This window comes from Ailuropoda melanoleuca, chromosome 2, assembly GCF_002007445.2.
Source record: "Ailuropoda melanoleuca isolate Jingjing chromosome 2, ASM200744v2, whole genome shotgun sequence".
Lineage (NCBI taxonomy): Eukaryota > Metazoa > Chordata > Mammalia > Carnivora > Ursidae > Ailuropoda > Ailuropoda melanoleuca.
Window position 1 is genome coordinate 24,212,067 of NC_048219.1, and position 25,134 is coordinate 24,237,200.

Genomic DNA, 25,134 nt, shown 5'->3' on the forward strand with positions numbered 1-25,134 from the left:
TCTCAGATATAAAAGGATAAACGAACTGACACGAGGTGACGTTGCCCCCTACTTCCTGAAGGTAACGTTGGACCACATCTCACATTACCGCCCCCTACACCCTTTTACAGAGATGGATTCAATTTATCAAGGAAGCTGGATCTCAGATCATCTTGAGTGAGAAAGGTGTCTGGTCCTAGATCTGTCCTTTGAAGTTAGAGAAAGTAATTCGGTTTCGAGACAGCCCTTCAGATCTGCAGACAGCAACCACACCCCTTATGAATTTTCTTGCTTTCAGTCTGAATGCTCTGCCCCTCAAAGGACACTGGTCACCTCCACTGTACACTTGATATCCTTAAATAAATGAGGATAATGATTGTCTACATCAAAGAATTAATGAAGCTTTATTATAGAACAAAATAGAGGAACAGAGATAGAAGTCCTTGAATGGTAAAAATATTAGTTCAAATTCTCAGTCAAGTGATAGGCAGCTCAGAGACACTTTATCCCCCTCTGAAAGACAGTGCTTTCCCCGTCCCCAGCATGACGCTGGCGCCAGGTTGCTGCCTGAGTCTCAGCAAATCCGTCTGACTTCTTTGGAATGGGGAGTCCAAGTTCAGGGCAAGCCGAGGACCCTGGAAACCTGCTGGCTCCCTGCCCACATCCCACCATGCACGGTGGGGTCTGATCTGGACAGCACCATCGCCCGCAAATCACAAGCCACGCAAGGAAAACGATAAGGCTTTATGAAAAATCCAAAGTTTATTGCAAATTGTATTTTGCTTCCCTTCGTTCTTCATTTTTACAGGATTTATTGATATCCATGATTTTTTCACAGATGTACTTGTTGACTTTGGAGAGTCTCTGTGCAATTTCAGTTTCATCCACAGTTTCTTGTGCTATTCTGTCATACAAACACTCTAGACGGGAAAAAAACAAGATGGCCGAGGATTAATGGTGGATTGGAGTACAGTCTTTTAAGGGGGCAAAAAGAAAACGTGCCTCCTGACATACCTCCCAAATACCAATTCTCGTGTCTGGCATGGCTGTATTTTTAAATTTTCATCACAAGTGTACTTAGAAAAAAATAGATATAAACCATAAGTTTACACTTTGAAAATAACGATACAACATCCATGTGCCCACTACCCAGCTTAGTAAGATATTATTGGTCCTTTCGAAGCCCCTGGATGCCCCTCCCAACCCACCGTCACCAGAGGCAAGCACTCTGCTGAATTTTTTCTTTTCTTTTCATCTTATCACATATGTATACATTCTTAAATAGCCTATTGTTTACTCTTCCCTGTTTTTAAACTGTTTTAGGAGGGTATCCATACCTTCTATATATCGTTCTTTCTGTTTTTCACTCAACATTACGGTTTCGTGATTTAGCCGAGTGGAAGTGTGCAGCTGCCGCTCGCTCACTTCTGCTGATGGGTACTATTCTCTTGAAAGGGCTATTCCCCCATTTGCTGAGCCATTTTGCTGTCAATGGATACTTGGATTGTTTCCAGTGTTCTGCAATGACCAACACCCCACGCGTGTGTCTCGTGAGAGCACGTGCAGGAAATTCTCCAGCCCGGCCTCCGTGAACTGCCGAAGGCTAGGGTGTGTGCATACCCGACTTCACTAGGTGAGGCCTAGGGAACCGCTTCCCAAGGGCTGATTGGCGCTCCTACCAGGAGAGCGCGCGCAAGTCCTGGTTGCCTGTATCTTCAAAAGCACTTGACATTGTCAGGATATTAAGGTTTTGACAGCCTGGTGGGTGTGAAGTGGTGTCTCATCGTGGTGATTACTAATGAGGCTGAGGACGGCCACTCATTACTGAGTCTGACATTTGCAATGTGATGAAGCCAACAGCGAGCCTCAGACAAGGTCTCACAAGGAGCCTGACTTCAGCCCACTTCCTAGCCTGGGGACCTGAGGCAAATCATTGCCCTAGATTCCTCACCTCATAACCAAGGACAACAAACCACAGGTTCTCTTTTTTAAGGCTGCATGAAGCACGTGAGATAAACATTTTGCAAGCTTTCTCCAAACCATAAGGAACCTCGGTAGGGTTGTTACGAGTATTTTATGTAGCTACAACTGTTTGTTCCCAGGGCCTAGCAGAGTGCTTGTGGAGGGGCAAGGTTAAACGAATATCTGTTAAGTGAATGAGTGAGTATTTTTCCAGGGAAACCTGGGGGACTTGAGGGGACTGGAGGTGTGCATGGGGAATGTACCACTGGGGTACATGATCGTGGGCAAGAATTTTAACTTCTTTGAACCTGTGCTTCCTGACCTATAAGACAGGAAAGATGACCCACTCTTAAGGAATTGCTATGGAGGGTAAACAAAATCTTGTCTACCAGGCCAGCCCACAGCAGGTAGTCCTATTGGAGATGCAGAATGTCAGCACTCTAAGGGACTGCAGGGCTTACGACGTGCTGATCCCTCCACTGGCAAGAGAGAAGGCAGAGGAAGGAGGTGAGTATAGGCAGAGTCCGCTGCTGCTGCCCCCAGTGCTGAGCCCTTCCTGGTCGTGCGGTCAGCCTGCTTCCTGGTGCCGTCCACGCTGCAGGGCATGCGCCATAGACGTTCTGTGTCCAGGGCACCCTCCCCTCCCCACTGAGAAGGAGTTTGCACAGAGAAGACTGTGAAAGCTTTCGGTTGACCTCCACTGTTCCCTGACCACTCTCAAGCCCGCTAATCTCCACTTTATCTTGTCTTGGCCTTTCCACAGGGACTGAGACAAGAAGGTAGGAGCCCCGTTTCTCTCCACCCTGCCTTCTGCTGGGTCCACCTGTAATTCCCTCCCGCAGATCAGTGTCTTCGATCATCTCTTCCCTGGCTCCAACCTTCAGCTGTCTAAAGCCTTACTCATTCTTCTAGATTCAGCCTCCCTGGGACGTCTCAGACCCTGGGAGACCCCACTGTGCTGACAGCCTCTGTACTCCCGCCAGCTCTCTCTCTCTCAAAGAACTGACTGCGGTCTCATAAAACTGTGACCAGTGTATCCCCCACAGACAGGAATGCCTGGACATTCCATCTCCAGCCCTGGGCCAGGAGGAGGCAGAGACTCACAGTGACTTCGCTGGAACCTGAATCAAGTGAGGGAGGCAACCTGTGCTGAGAACCATTTCGAAGTTCAGGGGTTCGGATCTGGCTCTTGCCCTAAGTGCTGTGCAACCTCTAAGTGGGAACCCCTCTGGGTCTCAGGTTTACCATCTGTGAAAGTAGGATGGTAAACCTCATAATCCAAGGAGATTCTTCCAGTGCCTAAATCTTTAGCTGTCTGGAAGGCAGTAGGTTGGGAAAGAGACTGAGAGAAAGGGATGGAGAAAGAGGGTGGATGCAATGGCCCTTGGAGCCCTGACAGGGGTCACAGAAGAGGCAGGAAGAGAAAGGGGTGAATGGAGAAAGGTTTACAAGAGTCCTCCCTGGAATCCCAACTGTTCTTGTGTCCTGGGGGCAAGAGCACTGCACGGCCCCTCAGGCTGATTAAAAGCCTTTGTTAGACTCTAGATATTAATCACCTGCACTTGCCGGGAATGTCTCCCTCTGCGAGGAAGCATTTGAGATTATTGCTTAATTAACAAGGTTTATAACAGCGCTAATGTGTCCTATTAAAAAAGTTATAAAAATTAACCAGAACTCAATGCTGCGGCTCATTTAGAAAACTCAGACACTCTGCAAAAGGTCATTTGACCTTAATAAGGTTTAATTGTCATTCTGGAGCTTATCATTAAAGCAAGACTCTCCTATAGCCCTCCTGTTTCCTGTGTTCTAAAATGGTGTCAGTGCTCACCCATCCCGCTGCCGTCCCGCAAGGAATGACTTTAAAATCAAAGAGATGAGAAAATCCTCATGAGCATCAAGGATTGTCATTTTTATATGGCAAACGAGACTAAATGTGGTAAAAATCAAATTAACACAAGCAGTCTCAATCCACAAAGAGCATGCATGGGAAGGACCAGTCCAATGCGATCTGGAGGAGCTCAAAGAATTAGGCCAAAAATGGTGAGTGTATGGTGGGCTAGGAGACAGACTTGAAACCTGCCTGGTGGTAGAAACGAAAGAACCAATGCTGGCAAGACAAGAAACCTCTGGAGACAAGAAGTCTGAAAGCCTAGTTCTGCCTGGCTCTGATCTAACCAGTTGTGTGGCCTTGGGCAAGTCATTCTTCCTTTCCATTCACACGCATGGGAAGCATTTCTGAGCTCTTAGGGGTTGTGGCTAGAGCAGGCCCCTGGGAGGCAAAGATACAGTAAAAAGAGAATAGAGGCGGGCACGAAGGGCTCTGGGACATACAACCCAAGTGCCCACCCACCATGAGAGGTCAGAAAGGCTTCCTGAAGGAAGGTTCTCCTAGGCAGGTCTGGGTGGTTAGAAGCAGCTAGCCAGGCAAAGCGGCACGGGCACAGGGAGGCTAGTATGACCTGTGGTCTAGGTACCGGGAATGGCATTTACAAATTCCCTAACGAGGGAACAAGTCTTGCTCAGGGAGTACAATAGTTCATGAGGGCAAGAACTCTAGGGATAGACTGCTGAAAAATAAAGCTGGAGCACTGGCCAGGGGCCAGTTTCTAAAGGTACTTTCGTGATACGTTAAGAAGCTTACCTTTTAATAATGGGCGCCATGGACTGGCTGTGACGGGGTGGTGGTGACAGGATCATGTTTGGTTTCTGAAAGATCACTCTGGTTACATAATGGGGAGAAGAGTCTGGAAGCTGCTGGAGTCGTGTAGGGGGGACCTGATGATGGCCTGACTACGAAAGGTGCAGTGGGGCACGGAGAGAAGTGGGTGGTTTAAGACGTATCCAGGGGAAGAACAGACAGAACGAGGCATGCGGAGGAGGCAAGCGTGACGCATCTCTGGGCCCCCGGCTGGCGGTGCCCTTCCCCAAGACAGGGGAGATGGAGGGGCACAAGGCTGTGGGGTGAGGAGAAAGGAGCGAGCAGGGCGGGGTGCAGTCGTGCCAGCACCACGCGGGCATCTGAGAGGAGACGGCCAGCGGGCATCTGAACTCACGGCTCGGGACTCAGCAGTGCGGACCGGGGCGAGGAGAGATTTGGGAGCGCCATTCGCTGAGTCAGCAGCTGTTTACAGAGCACTCACTACCTGCCTGCACGAGATGCTCACAAAGCTCACATTCTAACGGGTGTGGGGGAAAGATAATTAATTACCCAGTAAAGGAGCAGACAAGAAACGCCACGCAGAGACTCTGTAGGGGGTGCTGACATGCCGGAGAGCAACAGAAGGCTCCTGCAGACTGGGCTGTTGGGGAAGGCCTTCCAGGATGACCAGAAGGAGGCAGGGTGTGCAGGGCAGATGGTGAAGAAGAGGAAAGAGGCCCCTGTGGTTAGAGCACAGTGGGAAATGGGGGGGCAGAGGGGTCCCCAGAGGCCAGGCCACCAGCCATGAGCCAGGACAAGGAGTGTGGATTTCAGCCTGGGCCGTGGGTGCACTGAGGGCCAGCCACACGGTGGGAAGTGAGATCAGCTGGGGAAAGCTCTGTGGAGTGAGAGAGAGGACGCTGTGGGGACAGAGGCCAGGGCAGCCGAAGAGGAGCCCACAAGGGGGATGAGAAGCCAGGGAGGCAGGAGGCAACAGAACATGCAGGATGGTTCCTCAGTAAGGGAGGAGTGGTTGTGTCAGACAGTCTGGGGAGGAGGAGAAGCACCGGGAGTGGACTCGGAGAGGAGGAAGTCTGTGGGAAACGAGGCAAGAACAGACAAAGTCAAAGGCTGGGAGTAGACACCAGACAGCAGGGGCATTACAAGTGAACACAGGCAGTGAGTGCAGACAACCCTTTCAAGAAACCTGGATGTGAAAAGGAAAAGAGACATGGCAGCAGCTAGGTGGTAGGCGTGGCCTCTAGGGAGTGTTTTATTTGTTTTCATAAGAAGTGAGGGGTCAAAGTCTATTTAAATGATGCTGGGAAGGAAGCGGGAGCACGGGAGCATAACTGGAGGAACGAGGTACTTAGGAAGGCAGGTGGGCTGGGATCCAGGTGGAGAGAATGGCCAGCCCCCAATAAGAGAAGGAAACTCCTCTTTGGGGCCATGAGGCAGAAGAATGGAGGGTACGGTTAAGTCTATAATGAAGTCTGCAGTTCAGAGCTGTGGGAGTTCCTTCTCTCTATGAAGGAAGTGGCAAGGCCATCTTGTGAGAAAGACGGAGGTGTGGACTATCATACTAGGAAAAGCAGAGAAGGTTTAAAAAGGGCTTGGGAAATGGAGGAGTGAATCAGTGAGGAAAACCTGGTGGGGGGGGTTTGGCAGGTGGGGCTGAAGACCTGAGTCTGGGATGGCCCCATGGCACACAGCTGAGCGGTGCTGTAGACGGTTCTGTGGCACTGGGGGCCGGGATAGCGGCACAGGACATCATCTGAATGGGGTCTAAAGAACAGTCAAAATGTCTCTGTGGGCCACTGGGTAGCCAGGAGAAAGAAGGACGGCGATCCTGGCTTTACAGATGGAGACACCAAGTGTCTGCTCAGTACTGGCACCGCACTAAGCTTGGGAAACAAAGGGAACGTAGTATGACCCAGGGTAAGCTCAAAGCTAAACCAAAGCAGAGCTGCGGCTCGAATCCGGGCTTTCGATACCTGGTTCCTATTTCGACCTGCCATCGCCCTGCACCGGGAGTGGACGGGAGAGAGGCTGCAAGCTGGGGAGCACTGAAAGACCGTGAGCTTCAGCGATGTGGTCATCATGGGGTCACGTCGGCTCCACGCAGGCAGTGCAGTCGTCAACAAAGAATGGTAACTTCTTTCATAGTTGGAACATAACTATGTCCAAGCTACAATCCTACCCTTTCAGTTGCCTGAAGAGGGAAGTTTTCAGCTGAGGAAACTCAGACATGGAGGGGAAGCGACTGACAAGAAATCACACCAAGGGGGCGCCTGGGTGGCACAGCGGTTAAGCGTCTGCCTTCGGCTCAGGGTGTGATCCCGGCGTTATGGGATCGAACCCCATATCAGGCTCCTCCACTATGAGCCTGCATCTTCCTCTCCCACTCCCCCTGCTTGTGTTCCCACTCTCGCTGGCTGTCTCTATCTCTGTCAAATAAATAAATAAAATCTTAAAAAAAAAAAAAAGAAATCACACCAAGGGTCAGTCAGGGGATCAGCTTGCCGCTCTCAGTGATTCACTTGTTCAAACTTCATTTATTGAGCTCCTACTGTGTGTCAGGCCCTGTGCCAGGCAATGAGGATGTGGAGATGAATCAGAGAAGGTCAGACTCGTGCCTGAGGCAGGCACACAGCAGATGATTTTAGACCACAACATGACAATGGTGGGCCAGCCAGTCACTGGAAGGCATCTGGGACCTGCTGAGTCACCTTCCAACAAGTATAATGGAATCAGAGGTCGGTCACCTAGCCAGTAGGGCAGGACTGTGTCCCTAGGAAGGCCTCTTTCTCAGGGAGACCTCCCAACTCAGGACCCACCATTTCAGACAGCAAGCAGATTAAAGGTTACCTGCCTGTCTGAAAATAAGTGGCTGCCTGACTCAAAGAGTCATGAGTCAGCTGGGCAAGGAGGGCAGCTGAGCTAGGGCAGAATAAGCCCCACACCAGAGTCAGGGTGGCATGGGCCTGAACCTTACGGCTTCAACCTCAGCCGGAGCACTGAACCTCACTGAGTCCTGCTATCTTGACCTCTAAAACATACCCTAACTCTGGCCGTATCCCACCATTCCCACTGCTATAGCCTTAGTCCACGGCACCATCGTCTGACCTGAGACCACGGCATGAGTGTCCTGACTGATCTCCCATCTGGTCACTCACGATCTGCAGACCCTACTGCCCTTCTCCTGTGAGTACAGTAGACTTAAACCGTTTCACGTGGCCTTCGTGGCCCTCAAGACCTGCTCTCGCCCACCTCCCTGACCTCACTCTCCCCTCACTTGTGACCCTGTGGCTGTCTGGAGCTTCCTCACCCCTCGAGCGTGCTGGCCTCAGCACCTGTCATACCACCCCTCAGACCTCCAGGGCTGCCTCCTCCGCCGCCAGTCCCCAGCCTCTTCAAGCAGGCCTGCTCCAACCACCACGCCGAACGCGGCCCTCTTTGTCCTGCCATAACATGCGATGATGCTTCACCACCTTCATCGGTACCTGAAATTATCCGACGTATTCGTTGTCTGCCCTAGAACCTGGCCTGGGGCCTGCTCAAAATGTACCTGTGGATGGAGGTTACTTTCTTCATTGAAACAAGGCGGCTGGACACTTAGAGACTAGCGGTCAGGAGCACTGCTTCTGAGGCCCAATGCACTGACCCTCTTCCCCAGGATCAACCCTTCCTTGATGTTCCAGCTCGGGGTCTGCTCCCCTCCTGAGACCTCCCTCTCTCACGCTTGCGACCTGAACCGTACTGGCATCCACAGCTCATCTCCCTGTTAAACGTGAGCTCCTCTGGGATAAGGTCCATACCTGCTCTTAGGTTCCGTGCCCAGCTGGGGCCTGGCACGGAGAGGCTCCAGTGTTTGCGGACCTGAACTGTGTCTGGTACCTTCCTGACAGTACAGGACGGCACATCAGTCGTTGCGTTTATACTGCAGTGACCTACCTCTGACAATGCTTAGTTTGTGAGGCGAGAGGGGTGGCTTAGGGACCGCATCTTTCTTTTTTTTTGTGGCAACTCCTGTGACGCTTCTGTTCTTCAGAACATCTGTTCCCCAAATCATGACTGCCAAGTTCTTTGTGTACTTGGAATCTCCTTGGGTGACTTGTAGCTGGTGCCACTTCTCCTCGTCAACCCAAATCCCGCTTCCCAGATGGACCTGAAAGGGATAAGAACACAAGCACCTGTGTCGTCGGACAGACTGGCAGCTGGAAACTTCTCTTGTCCTTTAAAAGACATTGCTGCATGACTACAAGGGACTCACTCCATAAATACTGCCTTAACTTCATTTAAGGAAATAATGCTTATTTACTTAAAAACCTGTAATGCACCAGGCCTTATCTCAAATCTTCATGGCAACCCTGGAAGGAAGGTATTGAGACACTATTTTCATCTCAGATGGAAAAACTGGGTTAAGAAAGGTGAAGCCAGTTGCCAAAAGGCACTCAATTATTAAGTTGTAGGGCTGGGATTCTAGGCTGTACTCATAACAAGGCTGCTCGGAGCCTGACCAAATCTCAGGAACACATACGTTTAACTTCTCTCCGTTACGCTTCAGAAAGACCTCTCTGCCTTTCACGTGAGCAAGCTGGGACACACATCCTGGCACAGCGCTTCTCCACAGTGGCACACATGGGGGTCCCCTGGGGCTGTAAAAATCGCCTGTGCCTAGGTCCCCTTCCCAGGGATTGGGATTTATAACTCTGGGTGGCGCCTCGGGACCAGGATCATTGAAAGTTCCCCAAGTAATTCCACATACAGCTAAATCTGAAAACCACCGCCGGCTGGAGCGGGGCATGCAGGTGCCAGGCTCTGCCATCAATCAGAGTGTTTGTGCAAGTCCTTTCCCACCTCTGGCTTCAGTTTCCCATGAACCAAACTGGGAAAGGGGTATTTCATCTCTGAGTTCCTTCTGGCTCAGAACATATATGGTTTTCACAAATCAAACAGAACCACGGTATCCTCAATCTGAGTCTGATGGCACACATAACGAACACAGTCTAATGTTCCCTAAAAGGGAAGCACTCAGAAAGTTTTAGGACAGAGTCGGTAAATGTAAAGGACTCAGGATGAGCTAGCAATGAACTACAGGTATTCAAATTGTTTCTCTTTCTGGCTCTTTTAACAACTCAAGCACCATTTGCTGATATTATCATTAGAAAAACTGAGTTTTGACTTTGACATTGCCATTTATGTTGTGTTTCTAATGAGTCTATGGAGGGTGGAAACGGCCTCTGTGGGGAAGGAGGGGAGGCGGCTGCTAATGAGCTAAACTCCCTAAGGGTAATGAGAGGGCTCTGCCCAAAGTCCTTGTCTGCAGCAAGACCTGTAGGTCATCCCCATCATGCGGTCAGGAGACCTCTCGGGAGAGAGACTGCACACACACCCGAACTGATGGCAGACTGGCAAGAATCATTGTTCAAAGACGACTCAAGATCTTCCTACCGAAGACTGACTTGGAAAAGAAGGTGGGCACATGGACGGGAAGACAGGGCAGTCAGCAACACTTCTTCCTTTAGCAGTTACTGATGTCTTCCAGTCATTAAAAAACAGAAACAAAAACAAAAACAACCCAGCAACACAGCCCACCCGTGAATGCCGGTGAGTAACAATCCTCCCGGTCTCATCTGCCTTGGCTTCCTTCTGCTCACAAGATCATTCAGCTCTCTGCAGGCCCGCTATCAGAAACCAGATCCACCTGGCCTTCCTGTGCTGCAAACGTCAGAACGGCAAATCTGCTCATATGGCTGGGGAAGATAAGCCACCCTGCACCCTGGAAGTCAGATGTGCTGCCTGGGGCCAGCTGGGCAACACGGATCCAAGGTCAAGTCTGGCCTTTCCTCCACAGTCTGAACTGCAGGTGGGCAGTCTGGGTGCCCGATCAGGCATGCTGGGAACAAGTTTCCTGCTGCTCCTTGCTGGGCCCCAAGTCGCCTCCCGTGATGGCACTCTGAAGCTACCCTCACAGCTTCCTGACGTAGGGGAAAAAGAAGGAAACTGAATTAGATTAAATTCAGAATCAGAAAACCTTTGGAAGTCTGCTTACAATTTTAAAGGTCTCTCTTCTTTTCTACCCTGGGCCTTGCTTTCCTATAATCCTTTAATTTACTATTCTTAAAAGAGAGATGGCAGTCATTTTAGCCAATGTTCTACTAGATAAGGGGGACACTAATTTTTTTCAAGTACCTGGATTGTACCCTCAATTTGTTTAATTCCATCTTAAGAGATGGAAATACGTTAGAAGTTATTATTCCTCTTTACAGACATGAATTGAGATTCCAAAGGACAGAATTACCTTTCCTAATACATACTAGCAGTACAGTTTTGGATCAAGATTCAACCCAAATCTGTATGACCGTGGAGCCCATGTTCCCCAGGCCTTCCTCCTGCTGCCAGTGTCACGGTGCTGACGATGTGGTGGAAATATAGGCTATCTATCGCACCGATATTCTAGTGGATTTCTTTTCGAGCTTTCCTGTGCTGGCCCAGATGCTTCCCTTGCTGGCCCCCACCGCAGGGCACTACTGCAGATGGGGAAACCAGAAGAAGCCATGGGCTGGCCTTTCTGCCTCCAGTCCCTGCTCCCTCCAACCCACCCTCTAACCGCTGCCAGATTAGTTTCCCTCAAACACAGCTCTCCTTCTTTGACTAGCTGATTTCCAGTCTTTCAACTCTGTGTTTCTGTGTGAACGCTCTGGAATCTTGAATGGCTCCCGGTTTACTATCACATCAATCCAATCTCCTCAGTCAGCTTTAGAGGCCCTCTAGAATCCTCTTTCTATTCAACCTCCTAGGCTTTATTTCCCTGCTATAGCCATCACAATGGAGCTGCCAAACTCCTTCCCTTCCCTCTACTTTCAGTGAGTGGTCACAAAGATGGGTGCTAGAGGCTCCAGCCCCAGCAGGGAATCCTGACCCTGTTACCTACTAGCTGGGAATCCTGGGCTAGCCACTTGACCTCTCTGAGCATCAGGTGGAGAAGAGGCAGAACACCATCGAATTCACAGAGCTGTTCTGAGGATTATACGACATAACACGAATCCGATGTCAGGGGGACAGCACACATTCAGTAATTGTTACTCCCTTTGCCTTCTCCACCCACCGCGCTGCCCCGCTGCCCCCAGCCCAGCCGTGTGTCTCTCCTCAGGCCTTTCCCCTGGCCGGAACGAACGCCTTCTCCTATGTCTTTTTAAGCCCGCTCATCTTTCAGGCCCCGGTCCCAAACCCAAGAAACACTCTAACTGCTCCGGGGCTAAGTTCTATCCCCTCTAGCCTAATTTCTAGCCTACTGAGAGTCTTCACCACCTGATTCAAGTGCTTCATGGTACATCTCCATGGGGACGGGGTGAGGCTTTGCCTCTTCTGTCCCCTTCAAACTGATCAGGACTAGTCTGAACACAAAGCAGCATGAAACTGATGGGCATTTTAATATGTTTTAATGGCACAGGCTTTCAGTTCTGATGAGCTGTTGTTCCTTAGAGAAGAAAATTTTTTCTGACGTGCACTTGAGTACAAGGCCAACTTTACAGCACAGAAAAGAAATGGCTCTGGGTAAGACCAATAAAAAGTATGTGCTGGGACAAAGGCTCCTTAGCTTAGCAAAGCTCAGGGTCACCTGGAGCGATGCCCAGCTTTCAGAGATGCAGCAGAATAGATTGGAAAAAACACTGGCCTGGAAGCCAGGAGACCTGCCTGTCTCTAACCTATTCTATAATTATAGAGGAATCCCTTCTCTGGATGTGTCTCCCCATCTATGCCATGTATAAATTAGACTGTTTAAACTTTAATGGTCTTTGCAGCTTTGTGATTCAATGAGTTTTTGAAATAAAACATCTTAAGACAAAGAAAAGCAATGAACTTTATCAAAACCAAAGTATCTTTTGTGGCAAGCCTTATTCACATAAACTATAGTTCGCTATTTGACCAAAATGTTAGCCTTACGTGTCAAGGGAGGTTATTAAAAATATGGCATCTGCTAGGATGGGACTTGATCAAAAAATGGCTTTGTGAAATGTTTTATAGGACAAAACTAGTTTCCTACTAGGAAATGGATCCCATTCTAATGCTCTAGGCTTTGGAGAGATTAAGGTTTTTGTTCATGCAAGCAGAGAAAAGAAAGGGTCAGAAACGCTAGCAGAGCCAAGAACAATGAGGATGCAGGGAATGCTGCTCTGGGAAGCTGCCATCCATTTCTAGTCTATCTGCTTCCTCTCCTCTCCATAAATTTCTCTGCTAAACTACCAATTAGTTGTGAACAAAAGTCAGGTTAGTTTTTTATAGCAACATGTTGGCAACAACCAAAGAAGAAACAAAATTGGCGATTTCAGGATTTGTAATGCAACTCCTGCAAAACGTTAAATGAGGTTTGCGAGACCCATTTTCTGGAAGTGGAGAAATGATACCTTTGCAAAAGTGGCCCCCATAATGCTCAGAAACTATCTGTCAGTCTTCAAAAGAAGAGAGAAATAGATTTCTCTTGGAAGCTATCTTAAGAAAAAGTCCCTAGTCACTCTACAGTGTGGTTATCACTAAAACGAAATCAACACACACAGACTAGTCCTTTCTTTTATCTCCAATTGAGGAAGATTCACCCAACTTAGACACACAGTCGGAGTCATTAAAGGCCTACGGAGAGCAATAATCCACCCTACCTCGTGAAGATGCAGACCCTGAGGCCCAGAAAAGGGAAGGACCCATCCAAGGAACGTCGCACAGAAAGCACAGAGATAGAGCTCTGCTCGACACTCAGGCTCCAGGCTGCCTAAATCCACCCTGTCATGCCACCTGTCCCCTGCAAAGTGGACTTTTAAAGCCTGTGGGCTGGAGCAAGTCAAGACAGAACGGGCCGATGACCTGGCGCATCCCAGTTCTGCCTCTGCGGGGGAGGCGGTGCTCAGTGGGAGATGAGGGAACGGCAGCCTTGCCAGGACAGCCCTCAAGACTAACACATTTCATTTCCTCGGCTGACAATATTTGGTTTTTGCCTCAATCTGGCCAGTTGCAGGATGTATCTGGACGAACCCAAATAAAACAACTTTTCTTTCTCATCAGCCCACTGGGGAACAATACTGGATAAACAGAGACCTTCTGAAGCACTAGGCAAGAAAAACTGACTGACACAGATGATTCTTTGGGGAGAATGAGAAGTGATGTCTGTAATGTATGCCATGGTGGCAGAAATAGAACACTAAAACTGAATTTGACCAGAGCCTACACAAAGGGCTCCAATATACTTCTTCCAAGATGAATCCATTTGGATGTTAGAAGGATGTCAAAACAGTTATCTCCCTGCCTTGCTGCTATATCACGTGACTTTAAGACTTTCCAAGGCTATTCCACTATTTTTCACCCCTGTACCAATATAACTACTAATCGTGCTTAAGTTTTCTTTCATGATTTTTTCCCAAGGGTCTTACAAGAAAATCTGAGGAGTTATATGTGGTCATAGAACTGTGAGCTAACCACTGCTGAATATACAGCTTGGAAACAGCGTTGGGACAAGGAGCACATCTCATTCACCAGCTTATCCTTGGCATCTAGCATAGGGCTTAGAACATGTAGATATTTTGTAAATAGTGAAAGGATACACGTTGAGTTATGTGTCAATCAGAGATTTCATATCTAGGACACCTTGTAAATTTCATGTATCCGGTTTCATAGGAGGGGTAGGACAAGTTTCATCAAACTACCATGCTTTTTAAAATCTTTCTCACTACCAATTTATTATAAAATGTCAGTTTAGTTTTACAGTTCTTTTGGCCCAGTGTTTAAGAGAAGGGTGGGGTGGGGGAAGAGAAAAAGAACAAGTCCCAGTACAGCTCCACTAGTTACAACACATGAATCCTGGAAATACTCAGGCCTGGGCCAGGAGGCCAACCGGCCAAGCTGTGGCTCGGAGGGCTCCCACCACACTCTCCACTCTAGCTAACAAACACTTGCAGGGAATGCATAGTGAGCTTGAAACACTACCTTGCCATTGTCTAGGATATACTTGTCCATGACAGGTGCAGGAGCGGGGTAATAGGACGACGTATTTGCTTCCTCACTGAAAGTGCTCCGTAACTCCGGCTCGGGCTCGAGACATTCTGACTTTACTTTTTCCAAGTCAATGGCGGGACCTAGGCAGTTAAGAAAAGAGATCTGTCTAGAACTCCAAGGAAAATAAAAGGCAAATATTTTTAACTACGCATCTATCAGCACATAGTGGCACAAAATAAATATGCTGGCTTATTTTGTCCATTGGACTACACTTAAACCCGGGCTTGAAAATAATATGAGATATGAACATCGCAAGGGAAAAGGAAGAAAACTTGAAGACAAGAATGAGCTAGACTCTAAGTATGAATGAGAAGCAGTCTTTGAGGGTGTCACTGTCTGAATGGAAATGCAGGGGACTCAACTGCCTGCTCAGAAGAGGGGTCCTGTTAAGACCGGCTGGAGAAAGGGGTGGCCATCACTGTAATATGCAAACTGCATAACTGAGAAAAGCCCACCTCTGCAGCCTCCACTGGGGCAGGGAGGGCCTCGGCTGAAGAAAAGAGGTTGGGGAAGCAGTGGGGAGAAATGCAAAGGCCTCCCCCTCCCTAAAACCTAGTATCTAGCTAGACAGGAGCATTTCAACCAAGAAATTAAAATACAATACAGATTAAGCTTCTGATTGCCTGATCTAGCAGCTACCCTGATTTTTATTTTAATGCAATCAACACAAATTACTCGCAGTTTAAACAGTGAAAGAAAGCTGGATAAATGGTGGTGGTTTCTTAGGGGAATATTTTTTTCTTCTCCATTAGCGTTTCAAAATGATGGACTATTTTTTAAATCACCTATTGTGTCTTGATTACCAAGGGGCAGAGAAACAGGATGAAAATGAGTAAATAAGGCTGAATGACTTGATTAACTTTTGCAGGAGAGCAACTCCAAAGGACAACGGAGAGCTCAGAGCTCGGCACCTGGAAATGCTCCCTCCTCAAACCTTTCGAGGGGTTGTCCGGGATCAGGGATTTCGCTAGTGCTCTCGAGGGTCCCCAGGGCCATGCCTATACCTTAAGTAACCCATGAATATCATAGTTCCACCTTCCCTTCTCCTAACCATGTGGATCACTTGGTACAGAGCTCTTTAAACATCAAAGCCCTAACGAGCTAGTTGCAAGTCTTTGTTCAATTGCCACATCCTAGACTTGCACTGGTGGTAGACATGCTATTGGTGATTTTCTTACTAAAATTCCTCACGACACGGCTTCCCAGAACAAGACTATCATTCCTGAGTTGCTGGCAGCTGCCATCTGCAAGACAGAATCTCGGAAGTCTCCAAGGATGTAAGCATGAGCCCTGCACCAAGCAGAAGGCAACGCGGCCAGGGAGCAGAACGGTGCTGACCAAAGCACGTGGCTCATCTCGGGACAGTAAGTGTAGGGGCTGTGCCTGGCTCTTAATTGCATGACCACAGGTGAGTGAACTGTAGATGCAGAAGCTGGCAGAGTGAAGGACAGACAGCGGCGTGATTGTTCAGACGGCATCTCCTAATAGTGTGTGATCGCTTCAAGGGCTGGGCTCTTCTCTTTGTCCCCAGGACCTGGCACTGACTAAATATTCTCTGAATGTTTGCTAAATGAATAAAAGAATGACAACAAAGAATGAAGAATTCTACAGTTTCAGAAGCAGATGCCGAAGTTTCTCCTTTCTCTGTGTGAGATCTCAGGTTAAATTTCTGAAACACAAACTCAAGTGGAGCATTTGATCTTTTCTTAGATCAGGGAAGAGGTAATTACTTCAGTTTCCCCTAAAGGGCATGGCCCAGTTGGCATCTGAAGTCTCTTCCTGCTCTGACATTCAGCAACAGGAAAAAGGGCTGGGCTGAAAGGATGAGGTCCCTTTAGCCACTGGCTCACAGGTCATCTTTGGCAAGACTGTGTCCTTCTTCTAAAGTCTCTTTTTCCTTCTATGAGAAGATGTTGGACAAGAACAGGACTCCCGTTCAGCTCTGACTTCAGTCTGGTTCTCTCCCATCCATCTCCACCATGGCTGCCAAAGAGATCTCCTTAAGACCATGTCCTTCCTTGCTTAGCACCTTCCTTCCTAATTACCCTCAAAATGAGGTCATACATTGTAGCCTCCTTAAGGCCCGGAACAACCAGCCTCCTCTCTACCTCTGGTGCCCACTACTTGCTCTCCCCTGGTACTCCCCTCTGCCTAGGGCCCCCTGATGCTGTGCTGGTCCAGGCCTCTATGCCTTTGGATGTGCTACTGTCTCCGCCCTGCATAATGCCACCTCGTCTGCCTGCCAAGAATGTAGCTTAGGTGTCTCCTCTGTGAGGCCTTGCTCTGATCACTACCAGGTGTGTGTGTGTGTGTGTGTGTGTGTGTCTGTGTGTGTGTGTGTTGGGGGGGGTGTCTCTATTTTGTAAATATTTCCAGCGAATTCTGTTTGCAATCATCTGCCAATCTGTCTGTTGTCCATATTAGACTGTGAAGCTCTTTGGGGGCAAAATTTTGCTCTCTTTGCAGTCCTGGCATACAGAACAGTGCCTGGCACATTGCAGGTTCTCAATAAATTCTTCACAACGTAAGGGGAGAGAGTTGTGGGGGAGGAGGGGACTTAAATGGGCTGGGGCAAAGGTTCTGAAATAAAGCCCTGCTTTATTTGAGGTGCTTGGGGGTGCAGGCTCGGGTGGGTGCGACCTGTTCTTAGACTTCTGTGGCCTTTCTGGCAGCCCATGAAGTAGAAATTAGGGCTGTCAAACAGAAACGGGAAACAGCTAGCCAGAACAGATGATTCCAATGGCTACAGAGGGACATATAAGGGACATCAGGAGTGAGGGTTGAGAGCCGCTTCTGGGGGGGGGGGCCTCCACCCCCTGCTGCTCCCTCCCCTGCCAAGTCAGACTTCACTCCAAAATCCCAGCCTGGCCCTCTCCGCACAGACACTATTCCTTCTAGCTTCCCAGTCTGTGCTTGTGCTGTTCCTGCTGATGGATCCCTCTACCCCACAGATGTCCCCCTAGCCCAACTCCACCAGGCACTCAAGGCCTGACTCAAATGCCACCTCCTCCAGGAGGCTGCTCCAGCCCTTCAAAAGGGGGGAGCAATTCTCTCCACCCCTTGGCTTAGAATTTGGAGTCAGAGACTGGAATGCAAATTCTGGATTTGCCACTTACTGTTTAGGGTGAGCTGTAAGCTTCCTCAGGTGGGGGAGCTCTGTCCCCCACCCAGTGGGGCCCCAACCCCCACAATAATCAGATGCACTCAACTGTTTCTATGCCTGTCTCTCCCACTAGACCGTGAGGCCTGAGGGCAGGCAGGGGCTGTGTCTTTTCATTTCAGAGACCAGGGCTGAGCACACTGAGTGCCTGGTTCACATTCTACCCTCAACAGGTAATTTCTACATTAATAATTACTTAACCTTTCTGAGCCTGCTGTGTCACCTGAAGGAAGGAGCCACAACAGAGACCTGACAAGCCTGGAGATTCAATGAGTTGACCATATACATGAAATGACCACTCGAGTGTGGCACAGAGTAGGCACTGAGGAAACACTGTTCACCCGCACCCCCCCCCCAAGTTATCCCCAGCCCCTTCTGTTGGTCCACCACTGACCGTGGCTTCGGTGCACACAGAGCAGGTCCTGGCACCCCACGGCACACCCATGCCGCCCTGGGCTCGTGCTGGTCTCCTCGGGGACTACTGTATTGGGATCTTCTGGCTTTCAAGGAAAACTGTTTCCTACCATTCTCCCTCAGCACCGTTTAACAGCCAGAGGCTACTCTCTGCGACTCCCCCTTCTTCAACCCTGTATGCAGAAGGTACCTGGCTCTTCAGCCGCAGCAAGGAGGGCAGACCTGCCAAAGGCACGTCTTGGGAGGGGTTCCTCAGGGGACGTGGGTGTGAATCACAGCTGCATGACCTGAGACTAGTCCCCTCACCTCTCTGTGCCTTGGCTTTTCCTATCTGCAAAGTAGGGATTCCCAGTAGCCACCAGGCAACCTGATGAAGCCTCTGGAAAAGCCCAGCACGGAGGCAGTTGCAAAACAGTGGCTCAGGAAGTGGCAGATAAATGAAGGAAGGACTACATCGGTAAAATGGGGTGTTCAGTATTACAGAATCCGAAAGAAGAGGAATAAAAAAGCAATGTGATTTCTTTGGGGAGAATAGGGAGGGATTCTAGTGCTTTTAACTTAAGGGGGAGAGAAAAACATTTCATTGCAAATTTTAATCGGCTCTACTACCGATGTTGGCAATTTACATCTCATTACAACAAATGCCTCAGATTGCTGTTTTGCTTTTAAAAATTTCTGAGGCATTGTTCTTCTTCAAACACATGTGACCAAATTAGCCGCAGTAATAAGCACTTGCGCTAAGAGACAGCATTGTAAGATCTGGTGCGGATATTTTAAGCAACAAAGGAACTTTTTTCATGTTGTAGGAAGAGTAGGAACTGAAAAAAAAAGAAAAGACCTTTTGATCCACTTCGGGTTTATTTTGGGGAAAATACACCTTCCATGGAGAGAAACCTCTCGGCTGGGTAAAGGAAGCTTTTAAAAAAGTATAAAAGGTAGTACTTGTCTTTTCATTCAGTCATTCAGGAGCCCATTCAGCGTACAATCCCTGCCGGCATCCCAAGACCTAGGCCCTGTGAGGCGCTGGGGGCCCGGAGAAAATACAGTTGTCCCAGGTCTGCAGAAGTGGGGACTTTTACTTGTGAAACTCCATTACTCTGCATACCAACAGCTGTGATTTGATAGACAAGCACTGGATTTCGTTAGAAAACCTGGTGTTAAGAACAGGTTTTGTTCTTTATTTTACCTCTTTAAGCCCCGTGGGCCTCTTCCATAAAATGGGAATCATGGCACAGAGTAAGGGGCTTAATAAATGTTTCTTGGCACAACAAATAAATGAAATTGTATCACTCTGTTTTTGTCTGGTTTACATTAGACTAATGCTGTTCTTTCTGAAAACCTTTCTAAAAAAAGTTAATGCTTGTGTGACTTCCAGGGGGTTCAGAAGTCATCCACGTCTTCAAAATACATGTCTATATTTGAACACGAAATACCATTTCTGATTTCTGCTGAAACAGAAAGGCTAATAATATTAGATTTTTCTTAAAAAGTACTAAATCATTCCATTCACTTCTGTCAGTGAACAGGAAGTTTCTCTGCTACAGGTATAATTCTAGTTTCTTCCTAAAAGCAAAGTGAACCAAGTCAAAATTCTTACACGCATTCAGAAGCCCTACTGTGGCACAAAGGCACACTGGATTGGGTAGAAGAAAGAGGATTCCACTCTGTTTACAAAGACCCCCACATGGGAATAGCTAGGTAACAACCAAGGAGGTACACAAGAGCCTTAGGAAGAGGCAGCGGAGAAGGCCCAGAGCCAGGCAGGCAGATCCCCCTCTGTGGACTCCATCATTGTTTCTCAAAAGGCATCAACAGCTTTCCCCTGCTGTTGTCACTACGCATCTGTTTCTTAGCCCCAGTATGCCTCCAGTGAGGGCGGGGCCCAATCTGGTCTCATTCCTTCAGTGAGAATCTGCTAAGCATCTACTAAGCGCCAGCCCCGGGCTAGATGGCCCTGAGTTGTTCACAGCCCAGCAGGGACAAGACAGGCGACAGATCACCACCCCACGTGGTTGACAAGGGTCAGGATAAAGACTTGGGAATAAAAGCAGCGGAGGAGCCGAGGAAGGCTTCAGAAGGACAGTCAGACACTGCAGAGCCGGGGTCTGGAGGACGGGAGCGAAGCACCGGGGCGGGAGTAACTCGTACACTGAAGGCACATGGCACACAATCGAGGCTCCGTGCCAGGCCAGCAAGTGGGCAGCATGATGTGATCTGCAAGGGTCTGGGGAGAGAGAGGTCACTACCAACTTGGTGACCCTGGGAGGCTTCAGAGAAGAGGTGAGCTCTCGCTGGAGCACTGATGTGTGAGGAGGTCTGGGGAAGGTGGAGGGGTGGTCAGGCAGCGGATGGGATCACAGTGAGCAGCGGCTCTTTGGATCTTTCTCCCCCTCCTTCTGCATTTTTCCAGTGCCTTCTGTGAGCAAGGGCTGGAGAAGACTTTGCTGGGCAGAGGCAGGGAAAGCTGGTATCGCCTGAGTTACCAGATCGGAGTCCTTGCAGCTCAGCTAGATACCCCACAGTGGGGTTCCCTCCTCAGGAGTCAGATCCACAGGGGAGCAGACCTGGAATGGACCTGTGAGCATCCCCTCTCCATGGGGCAGAAACCCAGTGAGGGGTGCCCGGGCCCCAGTCATGGGGGTCAGGGTATTTTCCCCACTTTGAGGAACTGTAGGTGCCCATTTCAAATGACGTATCTGCTTCTCTTTGAGGTGACCAACACCTCCTGAATGTCTTGTTATATACCTTACACCGAAACCTCTTTTTTTAAATCTTTGTAGTACTTTTCACCCTGATGTCAAGTAATTATTTGTTTCACATCCCCTGGCCAGAGTGGAAACTCCAAGGACAGCGTGGTCTTGTTCACCGCTCTCCCCAGAACCCAGTACAATGTCTCTGGCACACAACACTCATTAAACATGTGTTAAATGAAAGAAGTTAATCCTCATGGAAGTCCTGCAAAACAGATCTTATTACCTCTGCAGAGGCTCAGAGAGGTAATGTGCCAAAAGTCACACGGGTGGTGAAGACTCAGATTCGGGGCCGTTAGACTCCGAAGCCTTGCTCCTGCCACTGTTCTACGCCTCCTCAGCCAGGGGCAGGTCTCAGATCTTACAGGCTTCTCGCACCACGCGCGCTCCATGGGACTCTCAGCTCATCTCTGACCTTGGGGGTGGGGGTCCTTGAAGAACTCCACAGGAAGCAGTGGGGAGGAGCGGGCGTCCCCAGGATTCCTCTCACCTCTAGCAGCTCTGAGCCTAGCCTCGGACAGCTGGTGGGCAGTCAAAACTGGGCCGGTTCGTCATCTGTGGTTCTTCCACTTCTCTCCCCACCCAACCATCTGGGCCCAGAGAGCATCCAAACGGCAGGAACGTGCAGAACAGCATGAGTCCGCCCCACCAGACACGCTCTCCCTCCTAGCTACCTCTTCGCTCTGCAGTCTAGCCAGAAACTACTCGAGAGAGCCAGCTTCTCTTGTAACTCTAAGTCTTTGTTCAGGCTGTCTTGCTACCTGAGATACTGTTCACTTTCTCTTCATTTGGATAAACCTAACTAGGTCCTCATGTGGGGGCCTTCTCCAGCCACCTATGGTACCCCTACCCCAGTCACCTAAGGAGCCTTCCTCTGTATCCTCTCCCAATGCCCTGCGAGCCCAGGAGCACAGCAAGGCTCACTGTATTCTACCCGTCTGCTGATGAGACCATCTCTTCAAGGCAGTACCAGGGTCTTCGCTATCTGATTTCCCTGGGCCCAGTGTAGGGCCTGGAACAAAGGAAGAGTCCAATCAATGCTCCTGCACAAAACCATTTCCCTACAGCCAGAGCCATCCAGCAATGGAATGGGCTGCACTGGAAGGCAGTGAGTGAGCTTTCTGTCTCTAGAGGGATGTTACGGGAGGCTACAGAAGGCTTCCTGTCCCGTGTAGGAGGCTGCACCAAATGAACTCTGGGACTACCTACAGGACTAAGGTGCTAGGACTCTAAGAATTACCTCCAACCAAACTCAGCTCCCGGGAACAGTAACAGAGGGTGTGGTCAGACTCTGGGCCCTGCTGAACCTGGCAACCAGATTCATTCCATCCATTCATCTTAACCCTCTGTTGCTTCATGAGGATGACTCCTCAGATTCCACATGGCTGAGACATGTCCTGTTCCGTCTCTGGTGCTCAGTTTTCCCATCTATAAGATGGGGGTGAAGGCTGGATTAGGTCCTTATTTAAAGAAATAATTTCTATAAAGAACTCTAGGAATTTTCTGGTTGGCACCTTGAGATCATATATACAGGTTGGTAAGGCTAAGAAGAAACGGTAGGCTCTTAAATTAGGCAGGTAACACCCCATTTAGTAACTCAAAGGTTAGGCAGTCCCCGAATGTGCTGTAGCACACAAAGAAGATTTCATCATGAGGGCAGGGGAGACCCAGCCACTGCAGAGACACAGGGTTAGAAGCCTGCGGGATCAGCCTGCCTGGCGTATGGAAAAGTGAGACAGGCCTCAATTTGAAACCCGGTTCTACCATCTCCTGGTTGGGTGACCTCAGGAAAGATACTTAATCTCTCTGAGCATGCTCTCTGGGCCTCAACTGGTGAGCCTATCTGTTTTATGTATGACAAGCACCTAGCATCAGGCCCAAAGCAGGTGTTCAGAGAGGCCAGCCTTTGCCTGTAAGGAGCCCCCTCCTACCTCCATTTCCTCTGACTGGCAGATCCAGCAGAGAACAAGCCTGCCACCTGGCCACACCAAAGCCAGTGACTATCAGGCAAAGCCCTGTTCTAAGGGGAAAGTACATTCCTGTTCTGGCAAGGGAGAAAATCCCAGCAACTGCTACATGTTCCAGCTACCCAAGCAGGTAACAAAGCGACAGCCTGGAGCTGTCCCTCAGCCCCATCCCCACTGCCCTCGAAAAATGAACTCCAGGGAGAAAAGGGAAGGAGGCTCCTGGATGGCCCTGCCACTCTCAAATCTGTTCTTAAAAAAATCATGTAGGAGGAACTGTGGGTAATCTTTTAGTCAATGGTGGAAAAAGCCCTTCAAAGTAGAAGATAACCCATATCTTTAAAAGAAACAATTCCAGTTCTCACCACTAGATCTTTTCCTGCCATCCAAGTAAGCCACGGGGCACAGTGGTTTTGGCCCCACTCCACCACTCATGGAGGCAGCTGGCAGCTTGTGGACCTCCTGGGCCTCACCTCTGCAATGGGGATACGTAAACCTGACCTGACAGGATGTCTCTCACCTACCCTCTTTGGCCCTCCCCTAGCACCCAACTTCTGTGAGCACTCCTGCTGGTTGGTGAGAATGGGCTGAGGCTGTAGGAGACAGATAATCATCCTGAGGGGGCGCCTGGGTGGCTCAGTCGTTTAAGCATCTGCCTTCAGCTCAGAGCGTGATCCCAGGTTCCTGGGATCGAGCCCTGCATTGGGATCCCTGCTCTGCTGGGAGCCTGCTTCTTCCTCTGCCACTGCCCCTGCTTGTGTTTCCTCTCTTGCTGGCTGTCTCTCTCTGTCCAATAAATAAATAAAATCTTAAAAAAAAAAAAAAAGAAAAGAAAAGCATCCTGAGGTGAAGGGGCCCAGAAGGAGAGCCCTAGCAAGGAGGAAACTGAGCCATAAAGAGCGACGTCTGAAGGACTGGGGGTCAAAAGGAGTGGTTGAGGACTGGGGATGGGAAGAGAGCATTCTGTCCAGGAACAGCGGGTGGAGGGAGAATTCTATAAACTACAGACTGGTGAACTTGAGCTCGAGGCCAGGCGAAGTCGTAAAATGGCTTATTTAAGAATGATTTCTGAGGACTTACCGGGGGAAGCAGCAATCTCCAGGAGGCACTGGGGGTTGACCAAAGATCAAGATATGCCAAGACAACCATACCTGTGTTCTGCGGCAGGACAATGAGAGTCTACGATATGCCAAGCATTGTACAAACATTATCCCATGTGCATCCTCAAGTGATCCCACATCATTTCTGCTTGGCCCACTGTGCACTTACTATGTGTTAGCCCCTGGACAGAAGTCTTCCTGTATGCACCTGCTCATTCACTCCTCACAAGAACTATAGTGGTCGGTACTACCGTTGACTCCGCTTTACAGATGAGGTAACTAAGGCCCAGAAAGTTGAGTAACTTGCTCAAGGTAACAAATTAGACCATGGAAAAGCCAGGGATCCAAACCCCAGTACTTCTAACCTCAGGGCCCATGCAGGCCTTAATCACCAAGTAGGCATTAAAGATGTCCATTTTACAGAGGAGAAAACAGAGGCTGCGAAGGGCTCAATCATTTACTTGAAGTTGCACATGTACTGACCCAGAGAGCTGAGATTCAAACCCAAGTGATATCTGTTGCCGAAGCCCAGGCTGCCTCCGGCACAGGGGAAAGCCAGCAGGAGGCACTTGGCTGACATTAGCTGCCTTTTCAAAGGCACCATCAGAGACCTGTGCTTAAAGAATCCAGCTCTGACTGCAAAGGATTTTAAAGATCAAAGCTGGTATTTTAACGGACCTTGGACAGAACACAAGGCATGAGCCCAGAGGGGAACAGAGGTGATAGAAACCCAGCTCTAAAGAGTCAAGACAGATTTGCAGACCACAATGGCTTTCCTCTTCAAAAATTCCAACCAGCTTGTGATCTGGCCAACAGGGATGTGAGCTCTTCTTTTTGCCTCTCCTCGCTCAAATGGGGATAATCATCCTTACCTGGCCTCACAATAGAGCTATCGCAATAGTCCAATGACAGAAATGTCCAGGTGCTTTGAAACCTGTGAAGTGTCACGCACATGTGAATTACTGTTATTAGCTCATTATCTATGCCTCTTTTGGGTCAGGATTCATCATTTCTGCCTCCATTCCCTGACAAAGCACACCCCAAATCTAAAACCAGTATAGGCCTCCCTCCTGCAATGACAGCACTTGTTTGGCTCTCCCTGGTGTCGTGCTGCGTGCAG

General features: G+C 49.2%; 2 protein-coding genes across 3 annotated transcripts in view; both read right to left on the minus strand.

Annotated features, from left to right (window-relative positions):
• The window catches only part of AGBL4 (ATP/GTP binding protein like 4), a 1,364,734-nt gene that overhangs the window by 192,586 nt on the left and 1,147,014 nt on the right, over positions 1-25,134 (minus strand). The gene's annotated exons all lie outside the window — the stretch shown is intronic.
• The window catches only part of BEND5 (BEN domain containing 5), a 49,735-nt gene continuing 24,965 nt past the window's right edge, over positions 365-25,134 (minus strand). Inside the window, exons 4-7 of one of the 2 annotated variants that reach the window (XR_004622997.1) lie at positions 14,558-14,706; positions 8,534-8,747; positions 4,583-8,082; positions 766-899 (exon numbers count right to left, since the gene is read on the minus strand). Coding sequence is in view for 1 of the 2 variants with exons in the window: in XM_034652246.1 (XP_034508137.1) it covers positions 742-899; positions 8,534-8,747; positions 14,558-14,706 (521 nt within the window). In the remaining variant the exon portion in view is untranslated. Of the gene's footprint in view, positions 900-4,582; positions 8,083-8,533; positions 8,748-14,557; positions 14,707-25,134 lie in introns of both variants that reach the window. The other variant, XM_034652246.1, reaches the window with a different exon arrangement.